This window comes from Channa argus, chromosome 8, assembly GCF_033026475.1.
Source record: "Channa argus isolate prfri chromosome 8, Channa argus male v1.0, whole genome shotgun sequence".
Classification (NCBI taxonomy): domain Eukaryota; kingdom Metazoa; phylum Chordata; class Actinopteri; order Anabantiformes; family Channidae; genus Channa; species Channa argus.
The window spans coordinates 22,032,153-22,058,494 of NC_090204.1; the positions used below are offsets into that span (position 1 = coordinate 22,032,153).

General features: G+C 41.9%; 1 protein-coding gene across 1 annotated transcript; it reads right to left on the bottom strand.

Moving 5' to 3' along the window:
• Window positions 1-963: 963 nt before the first annotated feature.
• Window positions 964-9,014, bottom strand: LOC137132157 (regulator of G-protein signaling 1-like). The gene is made up of 5 exons (XM_067514313.1): window positions 8,876-9,014; window positions 6,782-6,852; window positions 6,440-6,498; window positions 4,994-5,160; window positions 964-4,766 (listed from the first exon to the last, which is right to left on the bottom strand). Coding segments are annotated over exons 2-5 (405 nt in total). The 5' UTR covers window positions 6,784-6,852; window positions 8,876-9,014; the 3' UTR covers window positions 964-4,589.
• Window positions 9,015-26,342: the final 17,328 nt, after the last annotated feature.

A 26,342-nucleotide genomic window follows, 5' to 3' on the forward strand; every position in this document is an offset into this window, starting at 1 on the left:
ACGTGCACATGCAAACAAACAAAATAAAAAGGTCCACGTAAAAACATGCAAGTGAGCGAAATGTCCTAATGTGTCTGTCATAAACCTAAAGATCTGTACATGGTTCAAACTCAGTGGTTTTGCTTGAAAACATTGCATCTGTATTGGCAAAGACATGATATCACCTCCTCAAACAGCTATGTATAAATACTTTATAGTATATATTTGTTTTTATATTAACACATATTTAGTAACGTGTTTTGTCACATCACCTCAAGGATATGAAACCAATGAATCAATCTTGGCACTTGTTGTAAAAGTTAATGCAATTCAATTTGCAGACAAACCTATTACAAGATCATCGATTGTAAACAATACGGGAATGTAATCAAATGAGACATTAAAAAGAGTAATGCTGGTAGAAATGCCAGGGTAGAAAGAGGTAGATGTGGTTTTCCATGCACCTTGATCGTGACTGGACCTTGTGATGCTTCCTGCAGCATTAATGCATGTTGGCTTTCAGGTGAGGATGGTGTTAATAATAACCAGCATCTGCCAGAAGGTGCAGTTAGCACCTTCTGATGAGAGTGACGACAACTAATAACAACCGATAATTTACTATGGGGAGGACATTTGTGGTGGGTGCTCACTGTTTAAATCCTACAAACATCAGACCTCAGTGATGGTTTAACAAAAACCTGGAGGAAGTGCTAAAAAACTGGGAGCCATTCTGGTTGTTCTACATCAAATTCTAATGCTATAAATGCTGTTTAATAAAACTCAGTTGGTTATTGATAATAGGAATTCTAAGTGCTCATTAGCCTGTGTTTAAAAGATCCCTGCATGTTTGACAATGTAGTCCACTGAAGAGAAATCCAACTAAATGTCTTTTTAGGTTTGCGGCTGAACATTAAAGTGCACATTCCAAACTCCACGTTTGGATATAAGCTGATGAGAAATCACGCCGATTAGTGCAAACCTTAATCCAGTTTCACAGTTTACTCACAGAAATATGGGAAAACAAATACAAAATACATGTTAATGGGAGAAATATAGATTGCAATTTGCTGGTTTTCTGCAAAAATTGTTCTTGAAATGTGATGGGATCTTCCTCAAACTGACAAATACCAGCAAGCACAATATTTCTAAAGCTCAACCGTAACACAATGTACACTACATTGGGTGAATAAAGTGAAGACAATCGAAACAACAAAGGCACGAACGAGTTAATTCCATTCAACAGCTTCAGTTTCCTTGGACAAACGGCTACAGCAGAACCATCGTTAATGTTATTAGTAACACCTGGGCAAGGCCTCAGTGTGACCTGGCAAAGGTGGGTGCACACCAGGGACACCTAGTGGCCAGGGAGGGGAGCAGGGTCTGACATGAGAAGTTGGTGCCACTTACAGCAACAATAGGCTCAGAAACTATGAGTGGTGACAGTAGGTGAGTCACAGTTCAAAGTTTGGAGAGATTTTCTTTTTGACTTGGTGTTTGCTTGAAACCAGACATAGTTTTTTCACTTATTGTGTGCAGCCCTGTTTGGACTGGACTTATTTCACCAGAGGAGGTGAGGTGCTTTAATATAGCCTGCTCAGGTCAGTGATTTTAGTGTGTCATTCCTCACCACACCCCCAGTCATGATTATAATAATAATAATAATAGGCTGCTACTGCTGAAATTAGGGGAGCATGGGGGTGCAGGTAACGCTTAATGTTTAAGCATCATGACCTCAAAGTTGTCCTCTCCAACTAAAACTCAGTTGGACACCCACTGCACAACCACAGATTATGATTTAGTCACAAATACAATGAGTTTGATTGTTACGAGCCCCCGAGGTGAGTTGCGACACAATAGCAACTTGCTGAAAAGTGATCCATACCATCCAGTTTTTCAAAAACTTTATTCAAAACTGTCAATTTTTTCCCATCTCCACGCAACCGTCAGAACATGGCGAACTTGGCTGTGGGTTTGAAGTTAACATAAATGCAAAGAATCAAATTAAACTGGAAAAACTTACTTTATACTATTAAAGTTAAACAATTTCCTCAACAATACAGTGAATGTTAGCAAAAATACTGATTTAAAATATATTTTTTAGCTCAAAGCAAATGGGAGTGTCTGACCAATTAGAAAAGGGCTGCGATTATGTCACTACTGTCAAAGTGACAGCGTTACAAGTCACCTGGTGGTTCGTTCTTTGTCCTGTTACCAGGTCAGTGTGAGCTGATTTAAAAACTAAAAAATGAGGCTTCTCCGAAAAGTTCTCAAATGCCACTTTTCCTCCTGGTTCTTAAATCAGATTTTTAATTTTTTGGGGAGTGTTTATTCACATTCTTAATGTTTTATTTGTGCTTTGTCCTGCTCAATGTCTGAAAAAAATCCCTTTCAGGATAATTCTTTAAATTACCGTTGAGCCCAGGGAACCCACCCCTTCACCATTAAGGGGATTTGGGCTCGTTTTGACTCGGACATTCAGCCTCATGTCAACATTAGTGTGACTCAGCTGGAGTTTTGGACAATGGTGTATCGCTATTAACCGTTTTGATGCAGATGATCCAAACTATTAGCTTTTTTTCAGTAATCTACTTGATTATTATTGCATGTACTAAGTCCTCTCTAATTCATCTTGGATGTTTTTTTCAAGGACAGGTGGAAAGTTGCACACTGTCATCATTATTTTCTCTCTGCTGTAGAAATTGCCTTTCTTTATTGTGGCGATCACCTTCTCACAGGCCATGGAGCTAATGTTTGGCTCCAGCAGTTTGTTGCGCAACATTTCCCTCATGTTGGTGCTTAAGGTGCAGGTGAAACAGGATTGCGCAACAGATGCAGATGGTGTCCAGGTGTAATGGAATGGTCCAGCTTAACCTCATCCACACACAACCTCCGTTCAGGGCTGAAGTTGCCACTGAGCAGACGTGATAAAAAAAAAAAACACAACTGGTCGCCAACAAAGCACAGCTTCAAATTCTTGAGTTAAAAATACTAAGAACGTGCTCTAACCTCCCCCTAAAATACAAAAGTTTTTGTTTTTTTTTTGGAATAAAAACTTTTAAAAATAAAGCAATATGGCAAAAAGAGAGTTTGCACATCTAGTTTTGCAGAAACTCTATTTTACATATCAGCAAAGTATGAGCTTTGGTTTGATGCCCCCTCTCTCAATGTTCTTCACCCCTAGAAAAAGAAGTTTGCTGGCACCAAAGGTCAAATTCGGTGCTAGTAATGAGATTTAGTGTGAACGAAAAGAAAAGCTGGTTTTAGTCCGTTGCATGTTTTTGTCATACGGTCTGCAAAGTTTCTAATAAAGGATGTGAGCCAGATGTCGAACTGTTGTGAGGATCCCTCTGCTTTTTCTGTTGGTGAGTTGGAGTCTGTTCTGAAGAGGTGAGCGGTGATAGTTAGAGGTGGATATCCAAACCCTTTGGACCCTTTTGGCACCCAAAGGTTTGGGTCAGGCTTTGGACAGAAATGTGGAAAATCTGTTTTCGGGTTTGTGTCAGATTCTGTGACATGGGTTCAGGTGTGACTGTCAATATTTAGGTCTATGACTCTATGAGTCCATGTTTCTTCTGGTGTAGTGTTGCTTGTGGGAGAAAACACTGCACAAATTCAACTGCATCGGGTTCAAGTCAGGTTCTGCCACCACATCCTCAGGCTCAGGTCAGCTTCAAATATTAAAAGGTGACCTGAACCCAACTCTGCTGCTAATGCAACTGTCCTTTTGGCAGTTTATCGGCTTGTGAATTGGCAGATGTCGCACAGAGCCACTGGAAAACAGTTTTTTATCGGTTTTGCAAAAAGCGTCCACATTTTAGTATTATTTGATTTGGATTTTCATATACATTCCCATGCCGTCATCTTAGACATTCGGATACACATGTGCTCAAACACACTTGTTGATCATAATCAGTCACATAAGCCAAAAGAAAAAAACACGGATAATAATTAAAAAAAAGGGCAAAGAGCAGGACATATGTTAATGTTTTTTTTTTTTTTAAAGTAGCATCCAACAAATACACAGTGGCATGTGAGGTGTATCACGTAACATTGCTGGTGAGGGAACAGCAACAGGATAATATGAATTTGTATCACCACATACAACAATGAGAGGGCGTGTTATTTCATTTTGAATCTTAACAGGACAGCAAGGTATCACACAAACGTGTCTTTTGTCAGTTGACATTTTTTTCTGAAAATGAGCTTAGCATCAACAACACACACCACGTCCTGAATAATTAATGGTTGAGTGCGACTAACTTGCGCATATGCACAATATAAACCTTTTGCTTGTGCTGCTTTCCAAATAAATGGCAGGCTTTCAGAACTTGACATCAGCCTTGTTTTCTGTATTAAAGATCTATTTTTCAATTTAAAGTGACTGCAAACATAGCTTGATACCTTATTTAGATCATGTTTGGCTTTCACCTCCTGTCAGTCGCCACGCTGACAGCTCTGTATCTCTTTTCACTTCTGCTTCCTCAGACGGACAAACCTTTTTTTTTTATTTTTTTTTGTTTAAACTGAGATTCTAAGGAGAGTCGGCTGAAGTGCAGAATCAATCTTTCAGAGAGGCCCCCCCACCCCTCCTCCTCCTCCTCACGCTGCTTTCACTGTTGTTCTGCCCGTTCCAGCAGAGCCTGGTAGATTTCTGATTTCAGAAATCGTGGATAGCAGTCGTTTTCCATCAGGCCATATATAAGTTTCTGCGCCCTGTCGAAGCAATTTGGCCCCGGCTGAGAGAGACTTTTGCTGATTTCCTCCCTCGTCACACAGTCAATGTTTATCTGCGTTCAAAAAAAAAAAAAAAAAAACAGCACCTTTTATTTTATGTTTGCTTGATATTTTTGCTTTAGAACGTTAGCTTCCGGTTCAAATAACTGACGTCATGATCAACAAGGAAAGGAAAGGTGGCCTGCAAACATGACTGTAAGTCATAGTAAAAGGCAATTGAGGTTTGTTGGAAGTTACACGGGTTTGACTTCATTCACGGCTCAGTGTACCAAAGTACTACCTGTCTCGGTGCATCCACTTGGACAAACTCGCCGTAGATCCTTTTGGCAGCAGCCGTCATTTCTGTGTCTCTGGCGATTTTCTTGTAATCCTCACAGGCCAGCCAGAATAGAAGGTTCTCCTCACTGTACTCTGTCCTCAAGAAGTCCTCGAACACCAGTTGGCCCGCTGCAAAGAGGGAGCAGAAACACTTTACAGCCACAGGCGTTTGGTTTCAAACAGTCAACAGATGTTCAGTTTCAGTGAAGTGAGCTGAGGATTTCAAGCTTTGTTTCCCTTATAATCCTCCATTTCATAAAAAAAAAAAATAAAAAAATGATAGAGTCTAGCCTGCAACAACAGTTTCCTCACGGTGTAACTGATTCCAATGTACCTATAATGTATACAGAGTTTTCTGTCTTTGTGTTGAAATGATAATAGGAGCTCTGGGGGCATCGTCATGACACACTGAGCACATAGTTCATCTCCTCGTTAGCTCCACAAAGCCAGCAAAGTGCATTGACGGTGAAGTTGTGGAGGCCCTTTAAACTTCAAAACCTTCAAATTCAAACCTGCCTCCGCCTTGAACGATCGTGCAAACCTTGTTATCTCCTCACACGCCGTAGGTTTTGTTTGTGCCGCCGCAAAGACGTGGAAACTCAGCCCCATGGATGCAAACATTACAAACATCTATCTGCAAGCACCAGCGTTTTCCACGCAAATGGCTTTAAATAAATTAGTGCCGCTGTTCTGACAGTAATTGACAAGAAACAACATATGTCCAGAGGGCCGCTTGCTCCTGTCTACAAATCATTCTCCACATCCAAACAGACTCGACTCTTTAATATCGCAGGAGAAGTATAGGAATGTGAATATCATCAGATTGCAATTGGCTCATGCTCTAGTTTATTTATTTTTTCTGCTACTGTTTACCTATTTTTCATACGTGTCACTGCATTTCTTCAAAGTGAAGCTGGGGCAACGAGACAAAGTGGATCTTCCAGGGGGCAGTTAATCTTGACACAGCAGACAACAGGCTGAAATATTACAGATCAGCTGAATTCATTTCAGTAACGTAATGAGAGAAGAAAGACAGCAGAGGAGGGGAGAGAGGGACTGCATATGCCCCTTGAGTCATTTCCAAATAGAGGCCTGGAATATGGTCAAGTGAATCTGTGAGCGCAGGCTTTATAAATGAATACGAGCTGGGTGGAATCATCCTATCTACACTGGCAGCCACGATTAGGTCTTTTATCTCTGCCAGTGTCCTCCTCCTTAAATGTATCTGCGAATAGATTTGATGAACTTGAAGAAAGAATATATCCTCAATCCTTCCAAAGGAGCCCGAGGGCAATTCAAGATGATATGTGAGGCCGAGCAGCCGAGAACTGCTTGGGGGCAGGGCGGGGCGGGAGAAGAGATAACGGTGCATTGAGAGTTCAGCATCGGAAACGTGAAAATGGCTTACTTTTACACTCCAGGAGATGGTCGATTGACACTCCCCATGCCATCACATCAACGGGAGCCCTGCAGAGCAACGAGGTCTCATCAAACAGGTGACATGAGTAATGTGTAATGTGCCTTCCTGCCATTGAAAACTAGGGCATTTGAACAAATAAGAGTCATGTTTAAAATCCGATCTGTGATCGATTAGTTAAACCTTTTTAGGTCAATGTCTCTTGATTGAATTTAAACACGGTTGACTCATGTTAGTTAATAAAGTATGAGAAGACATCAAAGAAGATTAAATTAAAATAAATACACCCCCCCCCCCCCAAAAAAAAAAAAACGCAAAAAGACAGCAGCTCACATCTTAGCTGATGTTGCCGTTTTATTGGATGTCAGCTCAGTCAGCGGTGTCCACAGGAAGCGGGCGTCCTCCTGAGCACAGACACATAAAAACAGTGCATAAAAATAGCAATTAAGTTCGTTATTCATAAAAGTTGAGAGAGAGAGAGATTCAGACAGTTTTAGGAGAAATAATTAATATTGACGGTGAATTAAATTACTGGTGTTACTCCTTCAGCTCTACAGAATCTTTTGCTCTTGGCTCATTGCAGCATTAAGTATTTTGCAGCTTTCTGTACCTGAACATTAAACATTTGCAGGCACACAATGGTTTCATATTCTACAGTAATGGGCTTCAATAACCCATGCCTGCACCTTTTTTCTGCACTTTTAATTGTGATTTGTCTACAGTGAGATTTATGCCAGCCTAAAAGCTAACAGCCAAGCTAGCTGCATCCTCGTGTCATTAGTTTACTTGTTCGGCATCTCGAATTAGATAAAAATTTAATGATTCCTGTGGGGAAACCGGCTTGTTTCTGCAGCAGCAGCAGCAGCAGAGAGAGAATCAGATAAGTCAGAACACTGAATGTAATACTAGGAATCGCAGTAAGTGAACATGCTGAAAAGTGGAACAAAGGAATACTAGCATCTGCTGTGGCAGAGTCATAGCCTGGAGAGGATGTGCAACAGCTGTAACATTATCTGATGTGTGGAGGGGATAAAAGCTGCCTTAAAGAATGCCTGACTTGTGTGAATGACATTTTTCAACACCTGCCAAAGCTGCTGAAACTCACGAGGATTCGGTTTTTAGGTTGGAACCTCTTTGCGAATGAATGCCATGTCAATTAAAAGGTCAGGAAAGCTGAGGGACTGCACAGAGAACATGCATGATGTAAACCCTGCAGCACTGTAGTAACAAGAAAGGCCCAGTCCAGTTGGATGTGCGTCGGTGGTGGGGTTAAGGTTGGAGCTGAGCTGAGCACCACCCTGCTCCAACCAACCACTTAATAAAGAGCACATAACATGATGTACGAGGTAGCAGGAGGCTAAAATATTTAAGAAATGCCACTTTTTGGCTTGAGCATTGCTTTTTAGCGTTGGGTTGTCACTGAGCCAGCAGGACTGGGCCTGACCTTGCTGACCAGTGATCAGCACCGGCACATTTTTTAACACAATGATGTCTTTTGCAAGATTCAGTCCCTACATTGCTAAGAAAGACACTATCAGTACCACCAATGGCTGTTCAGGAGAGGCCTGAGCTAGAATGGCAAAAAAACAACACACATGGCCACATATAACTAAGAAAAGACATGTTGGCACTTTGGGGCCAAAGTTGTGCAATTCATACGTCAATACGTAAAACATATTAAAACCGTCTCCTCATTCGCTTTTTTTACGCTGAGGAACCACACATCCAGAGGTTAAATAGGAATCTTGCCTTCAAACAGAGTTTACGATCACTCACCCGAATACGATAAATTCATTTAATGTCCAATAAAGTTTGATGCCCCTCTAAAGATAGGAAAACAGTTGCATTAAGTTGACTCGCTTAAAAAAAAAAAAAAAAAAAAAAAAAAAAAAAAAAAAGGGTGTATAATAATGGCTCCAAGATCTGACAGTGCAGCTATGAACTTTACTTTAAAGTGATGTTATCAAAAAGTCTCTCAGAAATAAGGGACAAGGCATCAGAACAAAGGCTACATCCAGTTCAGCCACTCATTTTTTTGGAATTGCATCAACTCAAACAATTCTCATTTGACTTCGGGTTTTTTTTTTTATCTGTTCTTAGAGAAGGAAGGGAGGGGAAAAAGGCAGCTGGAGGCAAACTGACAAGCACAGAGAAACACAGAAACGCAGAGGGAGAAACTTCCAATATAAGCTCCCCAGATCACAGGAGCTGCTTCAGAAACACTTGCTCACAAACTAGCAGACAAGAGAGAACCATTCGCAAAACACATCCCCGATTTAGCAACAGAGAAAGTCAGTCATTAGTGAAGAACAAGGGCGGACCGGCAGGGGAAGTAAAGCATTCAGAAAGTTCAACAGAATCCAAATGCCAGACAACTAGTTCGTCCAAAATCTTGACGCGTAAAGCCTGAATAGAGCTCATACTTACAACATGTTTCTGTTGTCAAAAAAAAAAAAAAATTGGGGAAAAAAAAAAAAAAAAAGGAGACTGAAGTATGTTTTGTAGCTTCAAGTTTGCTGTGGGAAAATGTGCTCAGACAACACTCACTGCTGCTTAAGGCTTCTCCCTTCCTACCTGACGTACCCTACAGGTACAAGTCCGTGCATGTTGGGCTGCAGAACGGCTTTCAGCCTTCTACCTCAAACTCCCTCTCTTCAGTGGGTGCTGCTTTCTATCCACAGACGCCGGCAAAATCCACAAACCTCGCGAAAGGTTGAAAAGCAAAACTTGAAGCGCGTCGTTGGTTTACAGTGCAAAGCAGAAGGAGACAGCACGGCTGTGATGACTAACCCTGGCTTGAGAATAATGGGCCTGAAGTGATCACAACCTTGTATTTTGTTTAATTGCTGATCAATTCTGGACTTGTCTTGTTTCTGTGGGTCATATAACTTGACCTTTGTCTTAGCCCCTAGTCATGCTTATTACATTCCTTAGTTCTTTCTTCTTCTTCTTTTTTTTTTCTCGCTAGTTCATCGTCTGTGCTTGTGTTTTGCAGTGTAAAGCGAGTGGAGTTCAGGCTTTAACAGAGTGGTCGAGGTGACGATACTGTGGAACACATGGATGGTAGCCTGCTGCTTTGCCTGCATGAAACTCAGATGCAAAACACACCCTCGACGCCTGTAGGGCTCGTTGCTGTCAGCCCTCGACTTTCAGAATGGGCACCGGATGTAAAGAAGCCGTCCCAAATGCTATTCTATTCCACTGTGTCTACACAGAACGAGATGCGTCATGCCTATTTTAATTGGTCTAGTTGTCTGCCCACGTGTTGGCTTGCATGTCACTTGGGCTTAATCGTGATGCATTTAAGCACTGAGTGTATTTCTCAGAGCCTGCCGGCGTGAAACACTTCACAAAAGGGCTCCAAAGCGAAGTGTATGCCAGGAAAACGCAGCTTACTTATAGCCCACACACGCCTATCTTACCTATTGGTAACACTAATGTTGTTTTGTACACTTTCACGATGGTGAAGGCCTTTTTTTTGTTGACCTGTAAATGTGTAACACATGCAGTGCTCCGCCGGCACTGCAGGATTCCTAAGCAGTTCATAGTCTCACTACTCACCGTTGGTTATGGAACTGTAGTTCCTCAACGTGTTGCTTTGCACGAGCCAGAAATGTCTATGGGAAATATGTGGCTGTTTGACCCAGTTCACACACACCCCAATAAGCATCAAACTCTTTGAGGGGAGCAGTGTAAAAAAAGGAAAAATGTAAATGCTCAAGTAGAAGGCAGAGGTGAGGTGCAATGCCCTCATCTAACAGAGAAATGGAGACGAGGAGAAGAATGGGGCTATGAAAATGAGTGATGGGAGCACAAATGGCAGAGCTGTGATTGGGAGAGAAAAGGGGAGGAGGGGGAGGGAAGGGAGACAAGGGACAATGCTGACAGCTGAGCGGGCCTACCTGTCCGCCCACCTCCCTTTTACCGTCTTGATTTGCAAGTCCTCGATGGGACACTTACCGAGGCCGGCCTGGAAAACAAGAGCGGCTTGTCATAAAACACCGCTGTGACTGGGATTTGCATCTGTAATGACCTCACGGGAGATGCTGAGACTATGATGTTCACAACAAAAACCTGTCAGACGCACCCTCGGAGTGGTATTCATCACTATCTCAGCTGCAAACTACCGCGCCCGCTGGCCTGTCACTTAACAATGATGGAAAACACTCTTTGCAACACAGTGGCTTGTTCTTTATTTGTTCATTTGGCACAATCAGACCAACATGGTAAATGACATTGTAACATAATTTTAAACAACACACCTGTTTAATACACTTGACTGAAATACTGTTGTTGGAAGTGCGATGGGTTCACAAATGAATTCAAATATTACTGTGCTGTGCACTAAAGTGCCACCCATACTTTTTTTTTTTTTTTTAAACCTAATTGCAGTTCACCCCCAGGTTACCCTAGCAACAACCCTCTTTGATGATGCAGAACAAATTACAGGTTAAATGGACTACAAGCAAACCTAAACACAATTTCCCCTTTTTACCTGTGCTGAGGAGCCAAAGTAAAGCCCCAGCAGTGTCATCCGAGTCGTCTTAATGCACACAAAGGACAGGTGTGGCAGGGGAAACACGATGCCACAAATTACAATGCAGTCTGCCTCCTTGTTTCGAGCTTCAAAAGGGGCTGCACCCTGACTGCACACTTCCTCCCCACCACTAACCCCAAGGCTCACTGGCAAAGGTAGCAATTAGCCGGCGAACGCCGTGAACCATTTTAACGGCTGAGGAAGCGGATAATTTTGTCAAACCTTGACGGAGACCAAAACAGAGCAGAGCATGAATATTCAGCCTTCGTTTGTCAGGTCACTAGAAACATGCACCAACAGATACAAATGTTAGTTTAAACTTGCCAACGTGCATCGTCGTCACAGCACAAAGATGAGCATGTTGTGTTTACGGCTTGTTTTGCTGCCCCCAAGAGGCCAAAGAGTCCACATGACTTTACTTATTAATGCACCTTTGACTGACCTTGGCAAATGTGTTTCATTAGTAGAGTTAAAACGAGTTTTGCTGTTTGGACATCTGAACTGTCGGCAATGCCTTTCATCCACACAGATTTCATACTGTGTAGGTGAGACGATGAAGGACGTTTCTCTTTTGCCAGCCTGGGAGACCTACACTGTGCAGTAGGAGTGGAAGTTGTGGATGGGGAGAACATCTGTCCCAACCTTGGCAATTAAAGTGCAGATACATATTTTTGTTCACATAAACTATTAATGTAAGATGCCGGTGCTGTGGTTTGCGAGGTGCACGTGAAGGTGATGTACGGGACAATTAAAATTATTAAAAAACTGTCTGCAAAAGCTGTTTCACTTCATTATTTATTCCGTGACAGTAGTTATTGACAATTTGAACACAACGAGCTGCGCTGTCCCTCTTTCCGGCTCTTTCTCATGATTAATTGCATTGCTCCGTTGACTTTTACTTGTGTAAGCTAATTAACAACACATGCTGTACACTGGGACTCACCGTCCTTGGAGCAAACCCCATTTATTTATACATCTATATAGTGTGCGGCGAAAAAAGCCCACGCAATGAAGAAAATCCAGCTGTAACTGTTCTGTGTTACTAATGCCAGAGACCCCGCGTTCCCCCAACCACAAGGAGGAAGAGCGTCGCTTTAAAAGGTCTACTGCATAACCAATGGATTAGAAAAGCCCCATTTACAAATATTTGAATTGGCAACAGAGACTCCCAGAAACAGGTTGGCTTAGTGCATTTTCACCATGCAGCGCTCATTTGAATAATGCCAATGCAGCTCATGCATACTTAGTAGATGATTGACTATTCTCCACACATTGGTCTGACTTTGCTTGTCCCCACTGTGGGATTAAAGAGACACTTTTGCTTCTGACAGACCCAGGGGGACTGCGACAGAGCTGCTGTTAACGGAAAATGTTAAATAAAAGCTAGATGCTCATTTAAACTGCTTGATCGGAGTCATGTCGGTGGAATTATTTAATAATGTCTTTGGGGAAATGTACACGGGATCTCTACCTGAAGAATTAAGTAACACTAAAAACTATTATATCTCCCTTTTGTACAACTGGCTGCATGATTATTATCAGAATAAAATAAGACACAACTATGACACAAGTCCTAGTGTCACTCCATAGGTTATAATTATATGGACTAAACAGAACATGGCAACACAGGTCCAGGTCCAGGTCCAGGTTGAGGCCCATAAAGCATTTTGGATTTTATTTTTAGTGTGGAGGAACTTGGCTGCTCTGCACAGAGCACTCACCTCAACTCCATCAAACACCTTTGGGATGAAGTGAAACAGCAGCTGTGAGCCAGACCTTATTATCCAACTCTGTTGTTGTCCAACACAAATGTGTCTGAATGAGTGCAAATCCCTGCAGACAGGCTGCAAAATCTAGTGGACAGTCTTTTCAAGAGAATGGAGGCTGAAATAGTAGAAGAGGTTTGCCAGTGGGTTTGGAATATGTTTAAAGGTCAAACGTACTGTAGGTGTGATATCCACTTCTGCATATACTTTTAGTAGAACTCACTCTCGCACCTTTGTCAAAGTTTGCCCATAAAATGAAATCAAGGAGAAAGAAAAAAGGGTTGCAGACGCTGGGGAAATCAATGCAAATTTTAAATAAAATGATGAATTTAATTGTAATTAACTTCTCTTAGAACGTATTTGCTGTGGGATTTCAATTTATAATCAATTTAATCTCCCTCTCTCTCTCTCTCTCTCTCTCTCTCTCTCGGTTTCTCTGGTGCCGTCCCTCCGATTGCAGATGGCAAGTGACTCAGAGAGTTGATTAGCCTTCCTCACCCCTGTTTGGCTGTGTCAACCCTATTCTCTAATTACATTACGTTTGGCAGAAAGCTCACAGGGCATGTGCCTTATTCACAAATGAATTGCTAATATACCCCAACAGTGCACACAGCGTTCGATTTTCTATTTAAAAAAAAAAAAAAAAAAAAAAAAAAAAAAGTTGAGACAAAAATTAACACACAGATATAAGAAGTCTTATTTAATAATTTATTTTTCGAAACGTATTTCACGTATATTTTTTTAAACAATTAAACCAGTAGAAGCACAGCCTGAGCTGCCGGCCACCGCACAGCTCCTCTGGATCAGTGTGAGATGAAGGACTGCGCTCAAGGGCAACACGGCCGGGTTGATGAGTTTGGGGCAAGTGCTGCTTTGTGTTTGTCGCGCCGCTCTGGGATTGAACCTGCAACCTTCTGGTTTCAAGCCGGCTCCCCTAAACTCGAGGCCACCATTGTCCAGTCCCGTTGTAAAGCAATACATATGTACGTGGGGCTGCTGTGAGGAGCAGGAGAGCAAACCACAATTGTGAGGGAATAAAGATCTGTGCTAGTGTCGAAACTTTCACATTTCCTTTTTTTTTTTTAGTGTTTCCTGTGGCGTTTTGTAGAATGTACAAACCAGCTCCACTGTGGGGAGCTGTGTCCCTGTGTCTGCTCTGTCTGTCTCTTGCTCCCCTTTCTCTCTGTCTTTCTTACTCTCTGTCCTTCTGTCTCTCTCTGGCACATAGCATCATATGCAGTGGCTGTGGGCCGTTGTTGCTTATATTAAAAGCTCAGCTGGGAAGTCAGAATCCCTTGGACTGATGCTCTGTGGCCTCAGTGTTTCACAGCTCGGTAGCTTGGACCAACCATCTGGGTTATGGTAGGGGAGGTGTGTGTGTGTGTGTGTGTGTGTGTGGTGACTATTATAGTGTCAGTGTGTTCATCTTTTATTCTACACTGATCATAAGACAACTATCAAAGTGCGTCAGTACAGTTACAGGTGTGTGTGTGTGTGTCTGTGTGTGTGTGTGTGTGTGCTGGTTTTCATGCATATGCAACAATCATCTTCACTGTGGGCAGAGCTTGAATTGGGATGAGAAAGGCACCGTGACTCCAAATTAGAGACTGCACAGCAGGTAGCTCTCCCAGCTAAGGAGCGCTTTTGTCTAGTTTACAAAGATGAATGGTCAAATCAAGTACTAGGACAACAATTATAATATGAAATGCAGACACACCTCTCCTCTAGACAATGGAAATGAATCTTGGAGTTAATTGCCTTATCCTTGACATTTCTGTAGTTCTCCCTCTCATTATGTGAAGCTCACCCAATGTCCGTATATATAAACCTTGATTCTTCCTAAATCTTCGCAAACACAAATCAAAGTCTTGAAAAAGTAACATCCCTTTGCAAGTAAGATTTAGAACAAAGTCAAGCACTGATAGCATGACATTCACTGATATAGGATTTCAGAGGAGAGAGAAAGAGGCTAAGGTCATTTGTCCCAGCAGCTTCCTGGCAAAACCCACATAACTGGTTTGTTTGGGCAGGCAAACGAAGCATCTGAGCCGGATTAATAAAAGAGTGTCCCCCCTGATTCGGTGTGGCACTTCCACGATGTTTGGAGGATCAAGAGACAGATTATAAAACACACACACACACACGCACACACACACACACACACACACTGAAGAGGCCAAGATACCCCAACTTTCAGTACCTAATTCTCAGCAGTCCTCCAAAGCTTTCAATCCTACATTTCCCAAGACGCAATATTTGTTGTTAGCTGGAACAGATGTGGCCTTCAAACTTCCTTTTCGAGCTGAATTCAGCTTTTGGAAATGTTCAGGGCTAATTTCAACCAGTGTGGATTCCAAAATACCAGTTAGGTTACTTAGCTGATGTTTTTATTTCTTTGCACGACTGTCGATGTCAATGTCGATGCCACTTCAGGCATTGGGGGGAACTTGGGGGGTCACAGTCATTTCCAAGGACATTTTGATGCAAACAGAAAGAACCAGGGGCAAAGTGCCAAAACTGCAGCTTGAGCAAAACCTGCTCAGTCCGGAACCGCAGCCTGAGCCCCAGCTTCATCCAGTATTCTAATAAATGGCTTCAAACAGATTGTTTAGATTCCAGCGCTAAATGATTTATACTGTAGTGGATAAATGTCTTAAGTATTTATTTTTTTTCTGCTCAAGTACCAAACTCCCCCAGAACCACAGAGGGTACTGTTCACCCAGAGGGCTGCCCCAGGCTTTCTTAGAGCCATTAAATGGTTTAATGCAGGTATAAGTAAGAAAATTGCACAGATAGGATAGATATGATATGTATAATATACATTTCCACCACTATGTTCCTTCCTTTAACAGGGACCTTTCGTGGGTTAAAAGTCCCTCCAGTGCATTACAATTGGCATTTCCACAGCAGGGACACGGCCACAGGAAGATTAATCACATAATTGTCTATACAGTTGGTCAATTACTGCCTTATTGTGGCAAACAAAACAACAACCTTGCTCAGCTGGTTCTTAAGACTGGGTGGGACACATTCATCTCTGCAGTCCTCGTCCTGAGCCTTCAGAAAGCACGACCCCCTGACCCTTTTTTTTTTTTTTATATTTATACCCTGGTTCCTGTGGTGGAAACACAGGTAGTTCCATAAAGGTTCCAGTGAAAAGCTGGTGGAATAGGAGCTGAATAATCAACCCAGCTATTAACACAAGGGTACAGCCTCAGTGACAAGCTGAGAGTATAATATATATACAGTATGTGTAGTTTTTTAGATATAAACATATACAGATACTGAAAGACCAGATACTGGCACAGTGTTTGCACACACACACACACACACACACACACACACACACACACTTTACCCATCTCCAGTGCTCCTATTATTATTTCTTCCCGGCAGCTAATAATCTGCACTTTCCACAGCCAGCTAAGAGGAATGCCATCCTCCAGACGAAGTCTTACAGACTACAACACAAGTCAAAAGCATCCACTTTGTTGTTCGCTTGCCCCCCCCACCCGCCCCCCTTTTTTTTTTTTAAGCACAAACACAAAGAAGGAAACAGGCTGACAGCAATTAAAAAGCCACATTTCAGGGTTTGTTACAGTGGGATTGTGGGTGAGCAGGCGAGGAAAGGCGAGGTTCTTCAGTTAAAGAACAACGACTCCCCATCCTAAATCTCTCCATCCTGAAGATACACATCAAGACTAGGTAATTATCCTTTGATTGAGTATTCATAAACGATTACATGCCATTGTTTTGTCTTTAATGATGTAAATTACACCTAATTACCTCCCATTAATGGATACAGAGAGTTTTTTATGAGCTGTGGAATAGTGCAATTAAGGAAGTGTTTATCTAACAGTAGCACGTGTAAATATTCGTTGGAGGTGTCTATGTATGGCTAATGCAAACGTGTCCATTTGTCTTACCCATCAACTGCACGGGTTTGATGGATGTCGAAAGGAAAAAGGCCCGACTCTGCATTAAGAAAACTAATTCCCTCGGGAAGCACATGAATAATACAGCAGCATAAATAGCAGAAACCCTCATGGAGGATTGTGCACAGTCAACAAGTGTGGCGATGATCATGTCGACGCACAGCAGCAGCCTGAGAGAGTGCGCAGTCTGGGTTTTGTGATCGAGGAAGAGTCGTCTTAAACGGATTTTAGTGTTTTCTTTGTAAAGAGTTTCAAGTGAGAATTTGGATTTTATTGTATTATTTAACCTATTCTTTGTTTTGACCTGTTGGCCTACACAATCACGGCAATAGGAAGATTTACCTTTGTGTACATTAATAAAAAACTGGCGTAATACGGTGCTCGTTAGAGAATCACTATGGGCATAAGACATCGAACTCCTTTCTATATCTCTTCTTTATCTTCTGAGAGAATTCCCACAGTTGTTTGTGAGACTCGTTTAGTTTCAGCCGAATGCTAATCCTGACTTTGCAACCTTGGCCTCAACCAGAACAGTGCGGCGGCTCCAGGGAATGACGCCCCGAGCACCGCATCTAATCATGGGTGATTTTTCTCATTGTTAACCAGGAAAATCTTTGGGTAATTTTCACCAATATGTGACCTGTCCAACTCGTCCCTCTAGGTGCCTGTATTTGTTTTTTGGGACAATTAAAGGGTCTTATAAATCACACACACACACACTGAAGAGGCCAAGATACCCCATTTTTCAGTACCTAATTCAGAGCAGTCCTACAAAGCATTCAATCTTTAATTGTCCCCCCCAAAAAACCAAATACAAAACACCTAGAGTGACGAGTTGCGCAGGTCACATATTGAATGCTAGTAGAGCCCTACTTCTACTTGGTATGTCAGACCACAACCTTGTTTATCTTTGTCTAATCCGGTCCCGAAGAGGAATAAGCCAGTACGACGGTTAGTTCTGGCGTGGACCGGGGAGGCCTCCTTAGTGTCTCTTAGTGTCTCCAGGACTGTTCTCCAGGACATAAATACATGTGGAGATTTAAATGAACTGACATTTTGTGAGGACATGATTATTCCCAGGAAACCTATATCTATCTATTCTAATAATAAACTTTGGGTTTTCAAATCTTTAAAAAAATTGAATCAACCAGAGGAACATTACTTTTTATTAAGGTGATATTACACTGCACATAGAAGTACACATATAAAGAGAAAATTCTAAACTTGCTGAGCTCTCGTAATTCATTTCCAGCATGGCAGGGTGTGAAAAATATGATGGGAATGCAGTCCCACAAATGTACTGCTATTTTAAGTGGTAAAACAGACATGGACCTTTCTAATGAACTCAATGTCTTTTATAATTGTTTTAATAGTCATGATTTTAGTGAGGAGTTTTTAGTTTTACTGACATTGTTCTTGACCCTTTACAAAATGATGTGCACGTCAATAAGCCCATGGTCTTGAATCTTGTCCAAACCACAAAAGAAAGGAAACGTCCTGGCCCGCCGATGGCATTGGAGGGCGCATGTTCTTAAAAACTGTGCTGCTCAGCTGACAGACATCTTGGGTTTTATTTCCAAATGATCCTTACAGCTGCACAAGATTTCTCGTCTTTGGAAGGACTCAATAATTGTTCCTCAAAGTCAGGGAATGTCTGCACTCTGGGGGACTGTTAATTTTGCCTACAGGTCAGGTCAGGGTATCCTTTCCCCTCATTTATTTGTTTTATATGTACACAAATGAATGCAGAGGCCACTATGCTTGCTGCCACATCATTAAATTTGCTGATGATACTGTTATTGTATCTCTTCTCCACAGTGTCGACTCTGATCATGGTCCTGTGGTTTGAGATGTTATTGAGTGGTGTCATTGTTCTTTTTTAAGCATTAATTGGGTGAAAACAAAAGAGATTTTTTGAAAGCTTCCACTGCCACCACTCCTCTTGTACTGGACAACCAGCCTGTTGAACTGAAGCAGCAGTACAAACATCTGGTCACTGTGGTTGACGGTAGACTGTCCTTTGAGTCCCAGGTGGATGTGTGTAAAAAAAATTGCTGGTTTAGCCATGAATGACCTTCTTAGTCCGTATAAGGTCAGGTCCCTGAAGAAAGCCCAGTCAATCTTGGCTGATTTGACCCATCACCTAAGGGAAGAATTTATCATGTCACCGTCAGGGCATAGATACACTTTGCTGTGTTGTGGAACCAACAGGTTCAAAGGGTCATTTATTCCTGGTACTATTAGTTTGATCAATGACATTTAAATGCTAATTTGTTGTTATGTTCATGTGCGTGTTGTTTCGTGTTATTTGTGCTGCTCACTGTAAAATAAATTGTCCCTTGGGGATAATAAATTTACCTTGAACCTTAAAGATGTAGAATTTTTCAATCTTTACAAAAGCCCCACTGGAAACTCTAAAGACACAAATTAAGTTGCTTTAGAGTTTATTTAATAAGTTGCCAACATCATTTCCTCCCTTCTTGTGAAAAGCAATTGGCTGCCTACGACTTGAATTGGTCTATTCCCTCTTTTTTTTTTCCTTTCTGATGGTTGTCTCATTTGTCAAAAAGCCTCTCACAGACTCTAGTGAATCATGTCACAATTTGCTGCTGGCACTTTCATCATTAAAACTTTTGTACCCCCCCTACAATCCAACAACTTTCCCCCTGATAAGACTTTCTTGAGTGTGTGAATAGAAAATGAGTTCAGTAACAACTCAACAGGGAGAAGAGACAGTGGAGGGCTATTTTGCTGAAGGCTACAGTCAAAAATTAACCTATAGCTAGATACATAAAAATCCCTCTAACTCCAGAAAAATTAGATTGGGACATTTTAGCCTGTGGTGCAGCTAAATTAATTACTGATGCAACCAGAATTAACCACTACTGTTATAGTTTGCATACAAATTGTTCGGGTTCTGCCATCTAAGCTTTATTTTCCGATGGTGACATAAATCTCCAGGGATACAAGATAATAGCGTCTCTCATTTCCAGCTTTATTTCATGATGGGGTTCAGAGTCGAAAGCAGCCAACCGGGGCTAACAATCCGACTGGTATAATAGGATAGCGAAACATAACATAAATACACCAGAACGAAGAGCAATACAACTTCCTTCCTGACTGAAATTAAAATTATTTCACCCAATGTATAACCACAGCACCCATCAGTAACTGTTTTATAAACCTGTGGACAAAAATGCATCACCAAGGGCGGCTGGTGGCTCAGTGGTAGCGCGTTGGGTTGGGATGCCGCAGGTTTGCCACCAAGGTGCCGGTCCCAAGCCTGGATAAAATGGGAACTCAATATTGGAAAGTTCGTGCATCAGTCGGGAACAAACTTTTACAAAAATGCGAGGGGGGGGCTAAGAAAAAAAAAAAAGCCCTCCCCTTGTAATAGTCATGCAGAAGAATGAGCTCAAAGCCGTGCTGCAAATCCAGGCTGGCTCGTTAAAAATAGATACAGTATGTGCATCTATGTTGTTGCACAGAGCTTAATGCCTTGAGCTACTCGTATTAATAAGGGAAATCATGTGCAATAAATTGAGTCTGTTTTTATTTGGAATTGTTTCCAGTTTATTACAATGTAAACTTTAGTGATGCAATTCACATGTGGTATTTACTGCATATGTATATGTGGATACAGTACTTGTAGTTTTCCCTTTTTTTTCCCCCTCACTTCCTACAATCAGGACTATTGTCTGAATTCATGGACTTGGGTTATTTTTAACTGTCTTCTCACAGCAGGAAACAGAACATGTTATGTGTGTGGGGACGCAAAATCTAGGTGAAACCCACTTTTAAACAAATGAATTTTTTTTTAACTCTTTGTTTTTTGTTTTTCAGTGAATTTGACAAATAATATTAGTCAAAAAAAAAACATGCACCCAAATTTTCCATGTGTCCCAGTTTGTGTTCAGAGCTCAGGCTAAAATGTACCCAAGAGTAAAAGGTTGCAGATGTTAAAAGTTGCTAAAAATAAATGAATGAAGGGAAGTTTCAACGTTGATTTATTATTTCAGTTTGAAATTGAAGTGTCTACTAAAATACAAATGAAAAAAAAAGTTACACACTGTAGTTTTAACACGATCTACCTGTGAGCCTAGTATTTGTTGATAATGTAACCGTGTACTCATGTGTGTTCGTGCAAATTAAATTGTGCAATAAAATGTTTAACTTGCATGTGAGATCCAATAGCAGACATCACATATTCACTATACTCTAGCTATACTTTTACAATCTAGACTTAGATTTGGCCGTTATAGGCAACACTGCAGCACTAGAATATTTGTGTTTTGCAGAACTGGGTACGACCCCCTGCTGGCTGTGGCCTTTCTGTGTGGAATTTGCATGTTCTCCACGTGCTTGTGTGGCTTTTCACTGCGGGTTGTCACAGTTGAAAGACATGCATTAGGGGTGGGGGGCAGTTCATGTAAAAAAAAAAGCTGACCCTTTCAGTTTGCTGGTCACAGTTCACAGCACTTGTGTGCTCTTTGGTCCATTGGAAACGGCTTTGAAACGTGCTAAAAAACAATCCAACTTATGTGGGGAAAGATCTTTGCGTGTTGCATTTCTAGGCAGCTGCATCGCTGCCAGAGTATTGCTGCAACTGATTTAGTTTTACCTACGAAAATCAGAGGAGTAGTGGATGAAGTGGCAAACGTGTGCAAACGCACGAGGCTTATGCTTGCAGCCATCCTTCCAATATGATGAATCATTTAAGGACACATCACCACGGTGTGTCGTTGACAGCACAAGGATGAGAAAGTCAGGTAGGAAAGAGCTGCTCCTTCTGTCTGCAAGCATTCGATTCAGACGGGGCAAAATTCCTAACTGAAGTATTTTGTGTTTTTAGAGAAAGATACGCAGCCCCATGCTGTTGTGGAGGATGCAGAATGTCAGTATGTGATTAAAGTGCTGGAGCCACATTATAATATCCCTGCTTGCTGACACACGAAGAAACACAGTGGTGCAAATAGGATCAACATAGCAGTTTTGATGTGTGTTAAGTGAGTGTTTGATTACTGCTGCACTTCAATGTTGATTTCTTTATTGTATAATGTGGCCATTTTAAAATATAAAACTAATGCATCGTTTGGTTTGCACTAAGTAGAAACCTTACTCTTTTACTTTTAAACTTCAGGAGAGAAGAAGGGGTTTAACAGTGAAGAAGTGTTAATGCTCCTTACGTTCATATCCTGAACTTTTGGGCAAACCGTTATTAACCTTCTATTACGGCTGTTACCATATACCGGTTACCCCAAATTGTCTGTACGTGGAGATTGTTGCGTGTCTCTAAGCGTTAGCCCTGTGATAGAGCGGCAGCCTGTGCAGGGCGTGTCTCGCCTCTCAGCCCGTGGCAGCTGGGGTCAGCTTCAGCCCCTTGTAAACTCCCAACGGGAAGGGCTGCAATGATAATAGAAGGATGTGGATTTTACATCGATGTGAGGATGAACCTTGGTTCGTCACTTAATAAACCACAACATAAGCCAAACACATTGTGCTCATCGGAAGAATTTCAGATTTCCCGGGCAACATTACAAAGCAGATGATGGAATGTGAATCCTATCACTAAACTCCACAGCCAATGATCTTCTGTATCTGAAAGCAACACAACGGCGATGAATAACAATCTCAACATGTTAGTCGCCACGCCAGCACTTACATGATCCTCCCTTATGCCGCACTGTTCCCTGCCTCAATATCCTGTTTCAGCAGGAAGCAAGATCCTTTTTGTGAGGTGGGTTAAGTTTATTAGCTCATTTTCCCTAAAGTACATTCACTTTGGAAGTGTGTGCCAGTATCTCTTTAAGCCTGCCTCCAAATCCTGAGGGACATTCTCCTTAATTTGTCTTTGAATCGCCACACATGGTCAAAATAACCAAAAAAAAAAAAAAAAAAAAACAGGAAAACTTGCCTGCAGGCAATCACAACAACGATGATCCTTTTTCCTCACATGTAAGTTGACCCTGTAGTTTTACATGGTAAAAGGCTTGTGCTGTTTCTCTTGGAAACGCCGTGCAGAAAACTGAGGGCTGTTGCAAGAAAAAGTCAGGTCTCTCTTTCTGTTGTGCAGCTATGTCTTCTTCTTTTCTCCCCACGATGCCCAGAGTAAGAGCTGCATTAGACACATCTGTCTCAGCGGACGAAAACGTGAGGGGCGAGCAGTCGCTCTCACATCTCTCGGCTAAATTACGTGTCATTGCAGCCCAATTTCATCACGGTTTCGTCTTCTTTTGATTTGTTTATTTGCCAGGGTCTTACAGTCTTACGCAAAACAATATGAATTTTGCAGAGGGGCCATGTTGCTTCCAATGCTTTTCCACAACGTTTGAAGATGGCAGCCTGGTTTCTTTTTGCCATTTGTGCTACCGAAGACCCTCGTTTCAAGGTTAGAGCATCCTTCTGCTGTTATTTATACACAAAGCTCGTGCACCAGGAGAAACAAGTGCGTGTCTACGTGTGTGTGGGTGATTTGATATTTGAATTGATGGGTCATTTAATAAAGAGAAAGCAGAGGAGAAGAGAAATGAAGAGGGCTTGCAATTTTCTATGCTAAACACCCATAATACCCTGTTGTGTTTGGTTAAACATAGCATGCAGTGAGTCATCCGGCTTTCACCTTGCTATTATGGTAAATACTGGTATCATTCCTAGTTTGACAAATTAGCCGCTTGCTGCTGTCAGTGGATTGATGGCTGGGTGGATGGCGTGCAGAACCTTTTTTAAGTTTTCCATCAAACTTTATTCTCCGCGAGCTCTGTCTCTTGCATGTCGAGTGCCTTGTATTCCATCCATCCACCGTGCAGTTTGGCCCCTGACTTGCACGGCATTGTTGGGTGGCTTTTCCAAAGATCTGCATGCGCTAGTTGAAGACTATGGCACATGGCACCTAACGGCATGCATCAATGGCACGCCAGCAGGAGAGCGAGAGGCTTCGTTCCTTCCTGCCAAGCCCCCCTCCCCCCCCTCCCACTCAAACAACAGACCAGAATCAGTCCTCAGATAGGGATTACACATTACACAACGTGGAGAAAACACACAAATAAACCAACATTTTCTCTTGGATTTGCCGTGGACTGTTTTGGACGCGCAGGCTAAAAACGGCCCCCACGCGTGCACGATTGCACTCGCGCGTGCATATTCACGCAGCAACGCAATCACATGCGCTCTTTGCAGCATGTGTGCTCAGTGACGGACTCACTGGACCCGAAACTCATGTTTATGAATGTGCGGGGTTTATGTATTTCCACTGTTTTGTTTGTGGACTTGGTGAACTGCCCAAGATTTAGGTGTTTGCCAAAATCCAAAGTCTGTATAATAACAAGGAAAATGCTCAACTTTTTTTTTTTCGCTACATCATTGTGGAAAACAGTTCATGCTTGATTGACAGAGCTTGTTAGAGAGCTCTTATTTTTCCAATCAGCAAAGTAATTATAAAGGAAGCCTCTTGGGTTCCCCCCATGTAATCTGGCCACAGTGGCTAGATCACCCCCTGATAGGAGAGTGATTGCTGAACTCCCTTGAATGTGCTGCCTATAAGCTTCCTAACACTTGCCCCACTGTCTTCATTAATGAAAATGTTCCAAAGCACGGTCTGCACCGTCCTGTACGTGCACCAGAAGCCTTGGTCTTTAAGACACATCCATTGGAAGCAGAAAAAACATAATGTAAACGCTCATGGAAAATGATGTAAAGAGAAGAAGATCATATTTACGAAAAGTGCTGCACAGGGGGGTCACGTTAGGGTGAATAGCAATTACTGTAGCAGCATCTGTCATTTATTAAATATGGTTCTGGCTCTAAGCACTTTGATATTCTTTGTAACTCGAAAGAAATAGGAAATAATTGACCTGCAACCTGAAATAACTGCTTCTCCCTGCTCCTGTCCTCCTGTATAACACAACTATAAAGATTGTTTGTACCAGCAGCCAAAAAAAAAAAAAAAAAAACCAAAAGAAGCATGTTACTGATTTTCCATTGGAGACTGGAGTTTGGCTCCGGTTTGCTATTGCTGTTTTTACCAGTCACAAGATGCAAGTCATGTGATACACATCATGTGACATTAAAGGGCAACTTCACATATCTTGCTTTCTGTGGCTTTAGTTTAAGGTGTAAATCTACATTATTGCATTCAATCTTCCCTCCCTGTATTAAAATATTTCTCTGCTTCTAGCTGAGAGCGCTCCTCCAGATGACATCACCCTGAGAAGTCTTTTCCTCATTAGGTGCTCAGATGTCATTTGGAGGAGCTCTAGAAAAGCAAGTTGACCACGATTACAACCTTAGCAGTGTGAGCAACGAGAACTGAAGGTTCCTCCAAGTGATGTCACCTGGAGGTGTTTTTCCTCTAAATATATACAGATATTTTAATAAGAGAAAAGGGAAGTCAGAGGGAAGTTTAATGGCATTCGTTTACATGTACTACTCAAACTATATCCAAACGCTAAGATAATTGTGTTCTTTAAGGAAGCAGTGGTTTTTAGGGCAGACCATGATTTTTTTTTTTTTATCATCTTCATTGTAACCAAGCATTTTGGACAGTTGAAGCTTTGCAGGTTTTAAGTTTTGCCTGGGTTTGCCCGGAATTTTTGGTGCCTGATCCTTCAAAAGTTGTATTTGTGTGTAAAGTCAACCAAGTTGTCTGCACTGGTAAAGGAGTATATCATGATGAGAGGTCCGACGAGAAGGCTCCGGTGCATCCACTACTGATGGCAGAGGGTGAGACACCAAGAGACAGTGTTTGATGACAGCGGAAGTACCATTGTCTGACGCCGTTGGATACGAACATGTTTAGGAAATAGCCCCTGCAACACAGTTTCAGCATTTAACTGATCACCAAGGCCCGACTGACTGTTCTGGGTTTGGGTTTTCCCTGTTATTGCAATGCTGCACCACGTGTCACTGTTTCATACATATTTATACGCTACGGTCAAACATTGACAAGTTATCAGTCCAACATTTAACCTGACTCAGCAAGATTTTTTTTACCCAAAAATGAAACGTATACTATTTATATATATATATTCATCAAAATCTGGGCTGTGAAGTAATGCAAAGCAAGCAAGGGGCAGATCGAGGCAAACGGATGGCACAGCCAGGTTGAGGGCCTGAGCTCTTCAACCTTTTAAGATGCTAAAAATGTTCAGGCGCAGCAAATCCTCTGCTGATCATAATGCAGCGAGGAAAGCTGCTTTTTTTTTTTTTCAAACCAGCTGCCAAAAGGTGCTAGGATCAGATCTTGCCATGTTTTGTGAAGGTCTGACAGCCAACAAGTCAGATGTGCTTTTAATTGGATGTGTGAGAGCTATGGCAGCGCGGCTCCACACTCGGGGATGTGACCAAGTGAATGAATGGCGCTTTTTGTTTCGGGGCTGCTCAGTATGCTGAGAGACACTTGCTTTTAGAGCATTTTAAAAGGATATTGTGTCACCTCCATGCACGTCTTCCCATCATTGATGGAGTACCGATGATGCGTTAAGAGCAAAAGCCCTCTTAAGCTGCAGTGAGTGGGGCTATCATGCTCTGCAAAATACATGAGGTGATACCCTCAATACTAATCTTTGTCGTCACCTTTAATGACACTGCTCACTTCCTCACAGGTCCATCGTCAAAAGCCACATGCACGCTCCGTGAATGAAATGAAAGGGAAACATTGA

Coding starts and splice junctions, on each gene's coding strand:
- LOC137132157 (XM_067514313.1), bottom strand. Junction 5,161..6,439: donor CCATCTCCTGGAGTGTAAAA/GTAAGCCATTTT, acceptor CCCTCTTTGCAG/CGGGCCAACTGGTGTTCGAG. Junction 4,767..4,993: donor AAGTGGATGCACCGAGACAG/GTAGTACTTTGG, acceptor TTTTGAACGCAG/ATAAACATTGACTGTGTGAC.